Source organism: Nannospalax galili, unplaced genomic scaffold (assembly GCF_000622305.1).
Source record: "Nannospalax galili isolate Female #2095 unplaced genomic scaffold, S.galili_v1.0 scaffold10, whole genome shotgun sequence".
Lineage (NCBI taxonomy): Eukaryota > Metazoa > Chordata > Mammalia > Rodentia > Spalacidae > Nannospalax > Nannospalax galili.
In genome coordinates this window covers 4,355,921-4,372,809 of record NW_008331140.1, presented here as the reverse complement: position 1 = coordinate 4,372,809, position 16,889 = coordinate 4,355,921, and the positions used below count along the sequence as shown (strand labels likewise).

At 32.5% G+C, this 16,889-nt stretch overlaps 1 protein-coding gene across 2 annotated transcripts in view; it reads left to right on the top strand.

The window, feature by feature from the left end:
• Positions 1-914: 914 nt before the first annotated feature.
• Positions 915-16,889, top strand: part of Klhl4 (kelch like family member 4) — a 78,760-nt gene continuing 62,785 nt past the window's right edge. For both annotated transcript variants that reach the window (XM_017795595.1, XM_008822443.2), the window contains exon 1: positions 915-1,401. In XM_017795595.1, the coding sequence (XP_017651084.1) occupies positions 980-1,401 (422 nt within the window). In that variant the 5' untranslated portion in view covers positions 915-979. The remainder of the gene's footprint in view (positions 1,402-16,889) is intronic.

Here is a 16,889-nt window from a genome sequence, read left to right as displayed (position 1 = left end):
GAATGATAAAGAGGTATTTACATAGGCAAGGAGCCAGAATGGTCTATTCATTTTCAAGCTGGGATCAGTGAAAGAAAGCCTCTCTTTCAAGCTAACTCAGAAAAGCATTTTTTGTTTTTGTACGTAAGCTTACTTTAGCTATTGATCCTACAGCAGTTAATGGGATGTGTATATGTATATGGGTGAAGAGAGACATATGGGGGTGTGTAGTCATGGTTAAACAATATGATTTTATGATTCATTTTTATAGCTCATGTTTTCAAGTGAAATGTTATACAAAAATGTTCACACATTTAGAAGAGCTTCACATATAATAAGATTTGCACAAGGGCAAGGAGGGTAAGATGTTCTTCTTTAATGATCTATAATCAAAATTTCCATAAGAAGAATCCCCAAATAGATCATAATGAATTCCCTGTCTGAAATTCTTCAGGGACAAATTGGCACATTTTTAGAAGTGGACTACTCAGGAATGAATAAGACGTGGGGCGGGGCGCTGTCCAGAAGGAAATGACTTTAAACACATTTTGTTTTTACTAACTTGCCTGGTTTAAGTTGCAGCTATTGCACTTAGGCATAAAAGAAGCTGAGTTTAGATATTTACAAGTCTAGGCGGGAGGACTGTGAGCTTGCAAATCTAGCATCTGGAGGGTGCTATGGTAGCTGCTTTCCTGTGCTAAGCTGATTTACTTGTTTAAGGTCTGACCTCATCATCCTGTCAGTATGGGTTCCCACCTACACTATTAGCGGCAGCTTTCTGCTTCAGCTGGGCTGAAGCATTCACAGTGTATCATAGGCAGAGGGGGAGGGGAGAGCAAGCAAGAAAGATTGCTCTCTCTCTCTCTCTCTCTCTCTCTCTCTCTCTCTCTCTCTGCACTTGTGCTTTTGTTAGTTCTACAGAAGAGGCAGAGAAACAAGAGATAACAAAGGCTCCGTTTCCTTTCTGTTAGAGAAGGCTTTTGTCTTTCATCCTGCAACAATGTCCGTTTCTGGCAAGAAAGAGTTTGATGTGAAACAGATCCTGAGGCTACGCTGGAGATGGTTTAGTCACCCTTCTCAAGGTTCGCCTAACACTGGAAGCTGCCTTCAGCAGGAAGGATATGAGCATAGAGGGACCCCGGTTCAGGGCAGGTTGAAGAACCATTCTCGGGACAGAAACGGACTGAAGAAAGGCAACAGTCCTGTCCACCACAATATACTGACACCGGTGCCAGGACCAGCCCCTACTCATCAAAGAGTCCTTCAGAATTGGCACCAACAAAACCTGATAGCACATCTTCAAGCAAATGAAGACACTCCTAAAGCCGGTCCAGAAGAGAATTTGCTCAAAGAAGCTCGTGAGAGGCACCCACAAGATCTGGAGATGATGGCTGATGACAACATAGAAGATTCTAGAGCACGGTAGGAGTTTTGAGTTATATAAGTAAAAGCCTTAACCTACATTAAGTTTTTGTCTAGAACTCTCATTTAGTGCTAACTAGCAAGTGTTATAATAGTCTGTGAGTTTGTTTGCAGCCAATGAGGACCTCCAAGAAACCCCTGCCAATAAGTCTATGAAGGAACACTAATCACACATATGTTTTGATAAATAATAGGAACTTCTTTTTTTCTGATGGTGGGTTTACTTCTAATGCCTTTTCACTACATTCAGAATTCTCTTTCAGTTCTAAGATATATTTTATAATTTTTACCTCTGTAAATATCTTTAATCTTTAGATATTCAAGTAGTGACGATTGTTTTGAGAAGTGGAGCTGGGGTAACTTTGACAATTAAAAGCCGCAACTGCTCAGCATATCCTGATCTGTAGCTTAGTTCATACTAATGGTTTTCAAACTATTTCTTTTTAGTGAGAATATGGAACTTTACTTAGCAGTTAAGATTCCCTTAAACTGGCATTACTTTCACATTTAGTTTGCAATTGTGGAAAAATTATTAACAAAATAACAAGAAGCTGTTTACTTTAGCAGGATCTTAAAGTAGGAAGTGGAGCTTGTTAATTATTTTAGGACATTAAATGGACTAGGAAAACATAATATGTATTTGGGGTATAATTTATAAGACACGTGATTTTATCCTAACTTTTGTATCCATCAGTGAAGTTTGAATGGGAGAAAATTTTGTACAATTCTCTAGTACTTCTTAATATAACTTAACCTAGAATTTCTTTGCTTGGTTTTGGTTTGTTTGCTTGTTTTGCTAACAGAAATTTTGATATTATTAAAATGATTAGTAGTAACTGATTTTTCCATGAAATTAAATATTAGAAGTGCTGTAAGGTAAATGTTTTGGTGTGTTGAAAATCTCATAATAATTTAGCATAGAAATATATTAGGAAATCTAAATGTTTGATGTGTTCTGATCAAAGACTGGGATATGTCTCCTTATGTAAGTTTGTTAGGTATATTTAGCAAACAGTATTTGTTTCCATAAACTCAAAGTAAAATATCAAAAGAAAAAGCCAGAAAGCAACACTGTGTTAAAAGTTAAACCGGTTTTCCAAAATGACAGGTTTATAGGAACTCAGTCTTGTTGAAATGCAAATATAAAAAGAATTTGTGAAATGACTTTATGTATGATATTAGACTGTCTATAATATAAACTTTTTAAGATATTAAATATTTATGTGTGAGTATATCTGTATATTTTTTCTTTACCTAAGGAAAGCTGTGTAACTGTTAGTATTGAATATTTTATTTGATTAAACTAAAAGAAATTTGAATAATATGGTATCAATATTTTAAGTTTGAAGCACTTTCCCTTCATCTATCATCACAGAACTATTTAACTACTGGACTTGGAAGTTGACAGATGTATTTAACTTTGCTATATACAAATTTAAATTACACACTGTGAATCACTAAAGAAATTCTTTGGGTGTCTGTAACTAAAAATGAGTATAATAGAAATTACTGCAAATTAGATGCTAAAAATTGATGGACAGAATTTTGAGTGTAATGCAGCACTTGTTTATTTCTCTTATGATTTTGACATTCTTTATGTTACAAGGAAACTGTCTCATAATTATCCTATGATTTCAAAGGAATGTTAATATTTTCTGAAAATAAACACAGGAAGTAATTACAAATGTACAGAGTATCTAGGCAGAAGGGAAGCACTAAATTGAAGTATTATTGAAGCATTCATTGAAGTATTATGACTTATTACCATCTCATTACCTATTTTAAATTTTCATGCTTTGTTTCAAGATAGTTCAAGAAAGAGCTTTTTGGCTTTTGCTTCTCTAATTCTCTATTCTTTACAAAGACTGCAGAATAAGAGGAAAATTGTGATTAATTGGCATGAGCGTGTCAGGCTCTCAATACAACCATTTTAATTAAAAATAAAATACGGTAAATTAAAATAAAATAAAAACAGTCATCTATGGAAAACCATCAGACTAGTACAAGCAGCCTATGATACCTCTGCAAAACAATGCTCTATAAGCCATTCCACTTCCTGTAAATATTATAAGAATTGAGTAGAAAATGATCTCATATACATATATGCAACATAACAGGCTAACTTAAATTAGTTCTGCAAGATATTAAAGCCAATGTTTTAAAACTATATTAATGTGTTGGTTTGAGAATTAAAATATTCAAATATCTCCCTATAAGTTTGAATAACAAGTACATAGCATGTTTAGAAACAGCTATGTTACTTACTTAAATAGTATGCTTTTCAGTATTCCTATTATCAGAATACAGAGTTCATTTGCCATTTTATTTTTATGATAGTTAACTACGAACTCTGTATCTTTGCTTTTGAGTAACTACCTTTTTCAAGTATTCGTTATTTTCTTTGTTTCAACCATTAAGTTCCAATGATAACACATAGTAGGATTGTATTATGAACATGATGTTTATGTAACAAAATTGTTAGCTATAACAATAGTTAGCTTACTTAGTTGTTTCTAAGTAAGTAATTCTACTATTATATTAATGGAAGTCAAACAGTAGCATTATTCCACATTATATTAATCAACAGTTGCTGAATAAAATTAATATGGCAGGTTTACGGTCCCAATACATGCCTTAGTAGAAAACTGGAATCCACTGTGCTATTCAGTTTAATGTGATAAGTCAGAGTGTAGATCTTACCCTTATTTTTCCTGTTGGACTTTAATATTTTGCGTAAACTGAAAAGTGTAGAGATGTAGTATCTTGCATGTCTTTCACTTTTGGACTGTGTGATATGACTAAAATTTCTATCTTCAACTGATCCCTTTGTATAGTTCCAATGAAATCTTAAATATATTGTAGCTATCATTGTATATATTGCTATAAAAAAAGAAAAAGACAGTTCAATGAATGAGATAATTAACTCCACAAATGAGTATCCATTATGATTAGGCACTCTTTTAGGCGTTTGGACAAAATTGGAGCAAAAGAAATAAACTGTTTTCATGGGATATATAGAATGAAAACAAAAATGAAAAAAAATCAATTTTAAATGGCTGTAAAGAGCATGAATGAAAATTAATTAGAAGGAAAAGAATAACAGAAGAGGTGTTTCTTTAAATAATAAAGGCTTTTCTCAAGCAAGAACATTTGAGCAGATATTCGAATGTAGTGAAGGAACAAAACAAGCTTCTGACTTACAAATATGAACCAAATAGGTTACTGCTCCTTTTCCACTTATGGGTGCAAAACTACCACACATCATTTTTTTTTTATCCTGTATAAATCAGTGTCATATGCCCCTATGTAGTCAATTGAATAAAGTACAAAAAATCATTTAGATTACCTAGTGATCTAAAAATTGTTGCCTACCCTGTTCATTGTGATGACTTTATGATAACACGTGCATGTCCCTTTGCCCCAAAGGTGACTTTCCAGGCATCCTGTAACCATGCACCGTTGAACAGTCTTGGAAACTAGATGTTCTGGCCCTTAACCATCTGCCTCATGAACAGGGACCTATATCCTTTCTGGATAACAGACACATGTCAGTGTACTTGATTTTTGAAAACAATATTTACATGGAGTCAAATTCAATAAGAGATTTATGTTCCTCATCTTTGTAAGATCCCTTTGAAATAGAAATTTCAAGGAGGAATGATTTGTGTCTAAAAACCTACCAGTACAGCCCTTAGAGTTGCAATGTTCAAGAAGCCTGATAATTATTTAAGAAGAAAATAAATTTACTTTCCATTTGCTTAAAAAAGGGAAACAATTTATCCTTAAAGTACACATTTTACAAGCATTAGCAGCTAATTTTCATCTTAAGCAACTTCAATTTTAGAAATAAATAATAGTATGACACAAATGAAAAAACAGAAAGAAAATAGTACTGTGCTTTTAAAGCTGCTATGCAGAATAAATGAAAAAACAAGTTAATAATTTCTCACTTTACTTTGAATAATACCACTGTTTATTTCATATGCCAATCTCAATGTATATATGGCTCAACAGTTAAGAACACTGGTTGTTCTTGCAGAAGACCTAGGTTCAAATCCCAGCACCCACATGGCAGCTAACAACTGTCCTTAACTCCAATCCCAGGGGATCCGATAGCTTCTTCTGATCTCTGAGGGCATTGCACAACAGGAATGAACTTACCTACATGCAGACAATACATGAATACACATAAAATAAAAAATAAATGATAAATAAAATTAAAAATATACATATATAAGATCAATTGGTCAGTCCAATTTTCTCCAACAAAAAAGAATCTCTTATTTTCTAAAACGTATTTTCTAAAATCTGAAATCTTGCATTTGGGTTTTCATACAATAAAAGTACAAATGTATTTGTTAAATTTGTATCTGTCAAGTAATATGCATCATGCATATGTTTTAAAAAACATCATGTTTGAGTCACATAAAATAACATTGTCCTTTTAAGCTCTGGATACTAATTAAAAATTTGTATTTTAGAAAAAAATTACTATCAAACTTTTGTGGCATTGTTTTCAACTAAATAAAATATTAAAAACAAAAAAGAGTTGTGAATATTTTCATTGAAAGGTAATACATTAAATTGGGCAGAGTAGTGAAGTGAGGTTCAGTAGGGGAAGGGACCTGAGTATCATCAAACTATATTGTATGAAAATCACAAAAATTCAATTAATGAATCTATAGGGCATCCTAACACTGGAAGCATATATCTAGCTGAGCCAAAAGTGCCCTTTTCTTAGATTTCTGTCTTTTTCTCACATAAACTTTTTCTAAGGAGTTCAAAATACTCATAATACAAAGATTGATAAAAAATGTGCTTCAATTAGCAATATCAACCCCTAAGTGACTGTGTTTCTAAAAATTCAGAGTTGGTTTGAAGTAAATAAAATATTTTGAGGTAAAGCCTTTTTATTCGTTAATGACACATGAAATACCAAAAAGCCACAGTGAAGTGTAGTGATTTATTGTAAAGGGACAGAAGAAGAATTGGCATTGATATGGCATACTTAAGACTTACCTTTTTGTGACATTTGCTAAGTACCAAACACAAATACAAAATTCCATATTGTTTTTTCCTCCTCATGCTCTGAAAAATAAATTTTCCTTGTAAAGTTTGTATACACACATAAAATTGCTAGTCCACTCAGAATTATTTATTCAGGGTGCCTGTTGGTTAATATCTTGAAAGGCAAAAGACTGTGGTTTCCTGAAATTCAGAACAAGGAATTCCATTATTTTGCGTTACACTGCATTATTCAGAAGAAACTGATTACAAAAGAAAGAATATGGAATGAATTAATATGTAATATTTTCTTCTTTTTTGAGACAGAGTCTTTTGTAGTCCCAGCTAACCTGAAACTCACTATGTAGAGGAGACTGGCCTTGGTCTCACAGAGATCTGCATGTCTCTGCTCCCCCTCCCCACTGCCACCCCAGTGCTGGAATTAAAACATGCACCACCATGCCCAGCTACACTATAATATTATTATTGATAAGTTGAGGTTAAATTTTTCCAACTCTGGTTTAAAAAATACTATGCAAAATTATGTTACTGAAGTGTTTCACTGAATTTAGAATATTTTGACACATAATTGAAATTTAACTAAATAATACAACGTATTTCAGGGATGGGATCTTTCCTTGCATTTTAATTATCTTTACTCACAGCTTTTTTCCTGACAGTGAAATGTTATGGTCCTTATGTTTCATTTCTAGGATTGTTTTATTGAATATATATTTTTGTTAACATTTATTTAAATACATTTATGCTAAATAATTTGCAACTCCATTCCATCCTTATTACATGCTGTTATTTTGCTGATGTTTCTTTGTGTAATGAAATTAAATATCTACGATCATTATTTCTGATATTGGAAGGCAAATTTGCACCTTTGAATTTATGAATAAAAAACACAAAATATATGGTACTAGATTGATGTGATACAAATTTACTGAGACATCTTGTCTATGAAGTAATTTAGTTTTAAGTTATTTCTTCAACTTGCATGTGTGTGTTACATGTCTCCAAAGGCATATATTGACTTTTGCTACTTTTATGGATCTATTTCTTATGACTATGGGTGAAATAGCTGTAGTGTTGTATATACATCCATGCACAGATACTCCTATCCATACATGTGAATATTTTACTCTGGCATTCTTGTATACAAAAAAACAAAAACAAAAACAAAAACAAACAAACAAACAAAAACTCAAAAAACCTGAAACTGAACTGGAGGACTGGATAAAAGCAGCTTTACAAAAAAGAAATTTAAATCAAATCTATTTTACCAAATGAACCTGGCATGCTTGTGTTTTTAAAAATAATAAATGCTTTCCCCCTCCTAGCAGCCATCAATTGCCAAAGTTCCTTTGGTTGGATTGGGATTTCTTATCCACTTCCCCATGTCTGTCCTGGGATTTTGTCTGTTTTGAGACTGCATAGGACTAGTGCATGGGATTGAATTTAGAATATTTTGACACATAATTGAAATTTAATGAAATTAAAATTTCAGTCCTGCATAGGGCTGTCACCATTGCTGCGAGTTCACGAACGACATTTGGGTACACAAATCAGACAGTAAGCTGTATTATATGTTAAGTTAGGTGGGGGCCAGTGGAGAGAGGTGTGCATGGAGGCAGGATATAAATACCAATAAACTATGTTGTATGAAAATCACAAAAATCCATTAAGAATGAAGTTTAATAGAGCAGATGAGATGACTCAGAACTTAAGAGCTCTTGTTGCTCTTCCAGAGAACCTGAGTTCAATTCCCAGCAATCATATACGGCATCTCACAACTGCCTGTAACTCAAGCTCCTGCTTTCCACAGACACCTATCCTCACATGCACATACTCACACAGAAACACACACATATATGCATAATTAAAATTAAAAGGTAAAATCTTAAAAATCGTAATGTAAATGTATCAAAAGAAGGTCAGGCCAACTGCAAGATCTTTCAATCTCCTGAAGTGTAACGATGTGAAAATCCAAATTAACAATATTTGATAACAAAACAAAGTATAAAATAAATATCACAAAGCCAAATTGATATAAAAATAAGAATAGATGCAAAGTAAAGATAAATTTCTTGTGCAGAATTATTTCTGATAGTTTATATAAAAACTCTGACCTCAAAGAGATAGAACACAAGACTCAGCTATAAGAGAGAGTTTCAGACCATAACATGGCTCAACAAGTAAAGTCAATTCCTTCCAAACCTAACAACCTGAGCATGATTCCTGGAATCCATGAAGTGGAAGAAGAGAACAGACTCCGCAAAATTGTCCTCTGACCTCCACACATGTACCATGGCATATATGCACCCACAGTCACAGCCACACAAAATATTTGCACATGAACTAATAAGTTATTTTATGAAGAGAGAATATGAGAAGTATATGTAATGTGCAACTATAAACAGAGCTTTGGAAAACTAAGGAATATATCAATATTGAGTCTTTAATAATAATGTATTTAACATTATATATAATTTTTAATGGGGGAAAGGTATGTGAAGTATATGGAGACTACTGTACTTGAAGTACCACAGATTTTCTGTTTTTTAATCAACACTTTAAAAATCTATCTCATAGGATAGATTTTCTAAATCAGCCGTACTGGAGCACCCAATTATGAAAACTGGGTACTTGTTTCTTAATTTGATTGTGTTCTTCCATAGATGTTTAAGAAAAACATAAAGCTGTTCATCTTACAACATAATAAAGTAAAACAGAATAATAAGTTGCTGCAAAGGAAATATATTAATATATATAATACCTTAGAAAATGGGGTCTAGAGAAATGGCTCAGCAGTTAAGAGCAATGACTGCTCTTGCAGAGAACCTAGATTCAATTCCTAACACCCACATGGCAGTGAACAACCATCCTTGTCTGTAACTCCAGTTCCAGGAAATCAGATGCCCTCTTCTGACCTCTGCAGGCATTGCATGGACATGGGTACACTTACATGCAGGCAATACACTCACACATATAAAATTAAAGAAAATTAAAAATTTTTTAAAAGAAATTCATCATAAATGAAAAGATAAAAATTATGAAACCAAGCACATGGAATTTTCACGTATTTATTTTTAATTATTGTATTTTACATTAAGTGGTTTGATAGTATTCCAAGAATCTGGGCAATTGACTATGACATTTTATTATGGGATATTTTCTGATTGAGGGCAATAAATGATTAATGAAATTATGGTATATTACAAGATTTGGAAAGTCTGAAATCAGCTAATTAAATAAAGGGATTTGAATAGGAGTAATACCCATTTTATCTGGCAAAAGGCATAAAACTAGAGCTCTGACCTGAAATAAATGTAGCAGAAAATGTACCAGGTATGTAAAACTAAGGCTAACAGCTAACTAAGGGACTGGAAAGATGGATTGGTGGTTAAGCTCACTGGCTACTCTTTTAGATGCCCTGTTCATAACTCCAGTTCCAGGGGACCTGGCACCCTCTTCTGATGTCCATGAGCATTTCATGACATGGTGCATTTACATACAGGCAGGCGATACTCTCATACACATAAAATGAAAACAATAAATAAAATCTTTTTTAAAAATCTCATGAAGAGTAGAATATAATAAGACGCTTCCTTAGTAAATCTCTAAGATTATAAAGACTATTAAAGAGTAACATGAGAGACAGATTATTTTCAGAGATTCTATTAAAATGAGCTACTCCATCGAGAAGTTCTGCGATTTACCATAAAATTCTTATAATATTAATATTACTGATATTTAAAAATTAATCAGCAACAATAATTGAGCCTTGTGCCACTTCCACATGTAATTGATTTTAAGTTCAAAGGAAGAACAAAGAATTTAAAGAATATATTTCCCTTAAGGTGTTTACAATCCAGTATGAATGTAAAAATACACTCCCCATAAAAGCTTAATTCAGCACAGTTACAGAAGTAGTGACTTGTTTAGATCTCCTGATATTTAGTATAGGACGATTAATATAGAGAAGTAGGGCTACTGACTCAAAATGCAAACATGAAAAGATTGAGTTCAAGAATACAAACAAATTCCAACAACTTGGAACGTTTTTATATAGTTTCAATTTTCCAACATCCAAAGAAATACAAGCAATGAGTGTATTATTACTTGGGAGACACTTTATTCTCAGATGAGTGGTTTCAAAGATTTTAATATAATACTGCATACACTATAAATGTTTTTTACTGCCAATCATGTTTTGTCACACTATCACAGTTTCCTCCCCTACTTCATGTCCCACCACAAATTTTCATATACATTACATATCTGAGGATATGAGAAATTGCTGTAAATAATTTTATCCTATTCACTTTCACTGAAGTGACTATAATAATTGCACGTTAAAAGATATCAAAGAACTTCAGAGTTCGAAGTGGCTTTTAAAGTGCTATAAAGATGTGCAAAATAAAACCTAAATAAGACCACATGGCAAAAATGAGACCATAAACCAAAATTTTTAATGGCTAGGTGTTCACCATACTAACTCTCTTAGTAGCATATTTGACTTCTTCATTCTGAAAGAATATTAGTGCATAGATACAAATATAACACAAGTTTAAAAGTACCTAGACTGAGTTGGTCATGAACTCTTTATGAGTTAAATATTTGACATAACTATGGCATTTTATATTGGATACCTATCTTATCAAATATGCATATTAGTGTATTTTGCAAACATTTTTTAGAATAGTATGTTTGAATCAAACTGCTTTACTGTTTAGAGAAAACATATAAATTATTCACCAAATTTGTGAGTAGGTATTAGTCTCAGTAACTAGACTATCACCAAAGAAGACCTTTTGGAAGTTTCTGGGGTTTAAAAGCCGGGTAAGAAGAGTGATTTGTTTGGTTGGCTTCTGTCTATTGCTAGTACAGGTAACCAAAAACCAAATTCAGTAATATATATGGTGTTTGTATTGTTTTGGTTTGTTTTCATTTGGTTGGTTAGTTTGGCTTGTTTATATTGGTTGGTTGGTCTATTTTGTTTTGTTTTCTTTACGTTGGTTTGGATTGGTTTGTTATAGTTTAGGTTTGACAAAGGGTCTTTCTTATACAGTCCAGGATAACCTTGAAGTGGATATATAGCTGAGAGTCAGGACCTTCTGAGTCTTCTTCCTCAACCAACTGAAGAATAGGTATAGAGGTGTGCACTATTACACTTCCCTATATTTCTGATAGTAATTGCCTAAGGTAGATAATTTTTTAACTTTACTGACAAAATGAGACAATTCAAATACCATCAATTTATCTGAAACCTGAATAATGATTAGAACTGAAAGATGTTGACCCAATTCCATTGTTCTTTCAGTCATGTAAAGTTACTTAAAACATCTATTTTAAACAGCTATGAAAATTCAAATCATCTGGAATTTTACCTCAACTTGAATTTTCAAACTTTACAATTTTTTTTTTTGTTTAAAGATTTGCTTCTTTTTAATTTTATGGGCATGAGTGTCTGCCTTCATGTATGTGTACTACATGTATTTCTCATATCCACAGTGACCAGATGAGAGAGTCAGATTCCCAAGAACTGGAGTTTCACAGTGTTGTGGACTACTGCGAGGTGATGGGAATGAACCTGTGTCCTCCGCAACAATAACAAGAATTCTTAATTTCTGAGACATCTCTTCTGCCTTCAGGCCCCCTTTCTTATCCTTAAGCCTTTTCTTGATAGCTACACACGAGAAGTACCGTGCTATCACATATGTTACTTTTATGTGACAGATGACTTTTAAAATTAAACAAATGAAAACTTCCTGTTCTCCTCTTTTGACCATTATAGAAGAACGTATTTACAACAAAATGAAATTTCCTGAAACATGTCAGTACTGTTTCCACTGAGGCACATAGAAAATATGGACAATTATTTGCATCACTGGTATTTATAAAGCTTTTCTTATTTTTCCAGATGTGTTAAAACATACCAGAGAATTACACTGTAGACTGAGACACTGAGAATATAAGAAGCATTCTTTTATGCTTGAACACAATATACATTTTGATATCAAAGTATACTTTATTTATTGAATGGGGATATCTTATTCAAATTATATGGTTTGTAAAAGCTATTTATGTTCAATCACCTTAATTATATATTCTTGTTACAGGTGTGCTAGAGTCTTATTTCCAAGAAGCCTTACTTTAAAGCTTCTGCATAATCAAAATAAGTAAAAAAAAACAGGCAACTCATTATTTCTAGTAAATTAATCTGTCCTCTCCCCTATCAGCATCAGCCTGAAGGAGTGGCTCTGGGATCTCTAGGAACTGCACTTGTTTGATAGATAACTGTAGAGCACTCAAGATTCAATCTATGTACAGTGCTGGAAAACAAAGAAGGACATTTATGAATAAAGAGTAAACTAGTTATAAATCAATTTTTTCCAAGCCTTTATCTTTATCTGATGTCTGAGAACCAAGACATTATTGATTTGGTGAAATTTGTACCTCAAAAACAGATTTAACCATATCAAAAAAATGTAGCCAATGAAATTTTATTTTATTTATAGTATTAATTACATTTCAAACCATGTTTTATTCAAACGATATCTTTGTACTGATTTATATACATTTAAAGCAACTTATCAAATCATATCTAGTAAGGTGAATATTCATGTGTGTATACATATTTCATGAATATGTAAGGATATGATATATCCTCAGGATGTGATAAATTATCCTTTAATAGTTTATATTTATTAGATTCTGATCATATTTTTAAACTTAGAAAATCACAACGTGAGCTTTTATGCTATTTATGAGGAATTTTTTTTCTGATAGTTTACTAAAATGATATGGTGAAATATAAAGAACTCAAAATCTCCTATGACACATTTTTCATGATATTCTGAATGAGCTTTAACTAGCTCTCCATCATCCACTCCCACATTATATTGCCTCTTTCTAGTTAAGCCTCAGGGATTTATTACAAGAAAATATGGAAAGGAGATAGACCCCATGTTGCATCTCCTACTTTCTATTCATTTTGCTTCACTTGCTGGACAGTGTTGCCAAATGTCTTTAATTTTTTTCATATTTTATTAAAGACCATAAGCACTTTGCATATTAAATAATGCAAGTCATATGAGATGTATTTATTTATTTTCACTTTAATGATTATTTATGGCTGTAATACCTATCAGCATTTGAAAGAATACTTCAAACAGATACAACTGCTTATAATTTTCATTTGATTAACAATTAAAAAAATAAAAAATTGTATAATTTGCATATACAGTGTTACAGATGTAAGCTTATACACTGTAATGGTAAGACTTTTGAATTATTTTGATTTTAGAGTATTCCCATCCCAGATCTGAAATTTATAACTACTGAGTATTCCCTACATTATATATCATCTATTGCATTTCATAAAGGGAAGTATGAGGGACATAAAGTATTCTCAACACAATTCTATCGTCACCGTTTTCTTTTAAGTTGTATTACATATTTTCCACAGAGAATTTAGTTCAATGAATGTTACAACCTTTTCTGAAAAACGTTTATCTCTTTAGCTAAAACTTCATGTTTTCTGTTGTTTTTTTCATAATGCTATATGTTTGATAATCTTAATATGTGAATTCAGGTTTTATTGGTGCCAACAATAATATAAAACCTTATGTTTAAAAATATTTTATTTTATTGTTTTTATTTTATGTGCATGAGTGTAGTGCCTGCATGAATGTAAGTGCACCCATGTAGTGATCAGAAGAGGGCATCAGATCTTCAGGAACTGGAGTTATAGACAGTTGTTAGCTGCCATATTCAAGCTGGGAACTGAACTCGCATCCTCTGCAAGATCAGCCAGTACTCTTAACAGATGACCCATCTCTCCAGCCCTCAAAAACTGATTTTTTAGTAGTTTTCAGAATTTTCTATTTTTCTGATATTATTGCCACAAACACAAATATTTTCACATTGAAAAATCACATTGTGCCATTGAATTAATCAGATGTTGATACAGCTAGGACATTTTTCATATCTGACTTTTTAGATATAGCAAAATGTCTCACTGACATTATTATTCAGTCATTTCTATCCCTATTTCTATCCTTATTACCAAGTGGTGTTTCATTATTATTTAATATTCAATTTTGATTTCTTTGATGCAATTATAAGTTATGTATAGGAAAAGATATGAGGTGAATTTTGCAAACATTTGGAGAATAAAGGCCTGACTCAGAGTTGTTATTATTTTACTAGAATTTTCCAGGCAGTCTTTGTGGCCTGAACATGTGCTGATTATTCCTAAATAAACATTATCAAAATACAAATTTTTGCATTCTTTATCTTACACATTATTTACATACACACAGTTTCCAGATGAGAATATTTTAATTGTGACATCACTTATTCAGTATATGTACTCATTGCAGGATTGAAAATTGCTTTTGTATTAAGAATTTACTTTCCTTTTCATTAAATTGACATACACTCAATCTCCACCTGATCCATTCTCTTGACACTGGTGTTCTGTTTTCCCAGGGATACAAACTTTTACAAAAATTGCTATTTGATTCATTTTTAAAAATATATTAACTTCACTGTAATAATGGCCACATGCATTATTTAAAATTGGATAGTTTCATATATTGAGTCCCTTGAGATCTTGTGATAGTGCTATTTTATTATTTCATAAAATAAAGTTATCGCTTGTCAAGTGATTCTTTATAAGTGTATTACATTAGATCATTAAGGACAATTTTGTTAGCAACAGGACATTAAAATAGAAATTATTTAAGCAAGATAAAGATTGAAAGTCAGATGAAAAGTCTCCCTCCTAGTCACATACTTCAAAAACAAATGAGTGCTTTTAATGCATAACCAATGATGTTTTAAAATATAGATTCATTGTAAAATTGTAGCTGTAATTCTCTAACAAACTTCATTGCAACTAGATGTTAACTTTTCTAAATATTTCCCCTGCTGTCTTCTAACACTTCTACCTAGTAAATTGAGATTCTATATGTGCAACAGAAGCAGAATGAAAATGGTAAAGTGAACCTGACTTAAAAACAAAATAGCTGAAACAGTATGCCATGGTAAAACTACGTTTTTATTGAATTGGTAATTTTTTTCTATGTATATTTTTGTGTGCATTTTATACAAACATGTTAATCATTTCTATGACTCCTTCCCGATCCACACCCTCATACCCTCCCTCCCATTGGATTTAATTCATTCTGTCATATATGTTAAGGCCTGAAGAGTCAAATTTGTGTACTTAGATGTCCCTCAGTGCAAGTTTTTCACTGTAGATTAGTCAGCCAATCTAGAATCTCTCTTTTAAAGAATATTGGCTCCCCTTCAGTCAACAGTAATCAGCTGCCAACAGTTCTTCGGTAAGTTTGGGGCCTGATACCCTTTCCTCCAATTCTGTGCTGGGTTTTTGTCTGCCTGAGTTGCATAGGTCTTGTGCATGCTGACACCATTGCTGTGGATTCATATCCCCAAGGTCCCAGAGGCCTAGAAGAGTCTGTTTTCTTAAGATCATGCAATAACACTGACTGTTACAATCTTTCTGGCCCCTCTTCTGAAATGGTCCCTGAGCTATGGGTGGATGAGGTTTAATATAGGAGTCTTATTCTGGGACATGCATTCTGCAATCTCTTATTCTCTAAAGTTTGGCCAGTTGTGGCTTTCTCTGTAAAACTACATTTTTAATTTTCATAGTGAGTTTCTACTGAAAAAGTAGCAATGGATTTATCAAGAGTAATTTATTGAATCAGTATCTTTCAATTTCATGTAAACATCAATGAAAAGACAGTACTGCACTTACTTATAAGTATATTCACTTGCTGCTGGGCAGGTACAAGTCAAATTTTCTCCCAACATTTAACTTTTTATATTCTGCTGGTACCAAAGGTAGAGATTAACTGATGATTGTTATGGATAGCAGATAATGTGTGACTTTGTGTTTTAGGGTTTGTTTCCTCTGGCAGAATAATTTCCTATCCCATGTCAGTTTGTAGCCAGTTGGCAAAAAATTATTAGCCATTATTGCTTTTAAAAACCTAACAAGTAGGAAAAAGAAACTCTCTTGAGAATACTAATATGCTATTGGAACATGTTAACTGATATGAACAATGGAATCTATTTCCAAATTAAGCTAGTCCACCACACAAAGTGTTTGTTTTTAACATAAAGGCTACTCCTGGACCCAAATATGCTCACCTCCAAGGACAATATGCTGTGTTTCCACATTCTATATAAAAATGCATCATTAGGTGACTTTGGAATTAAAAAAAAACTAATATTAAGTGACAGTTCTGCTACTTAAAGATGTTATGAACCACAACAAACTCTTTATTCTCTTTGAAACTTGGTTTCCCTCATTTATAAAATAAGAATAGCTGTATGTAGTTTGTATGCCTATGTTGAGTGCTGAATCAATAGGCTGGGAGATTTGAAAGTGTCTCATTCATAAGTGTTCAGTGTAAGTTATTATGACTTTACATTTTGAATAA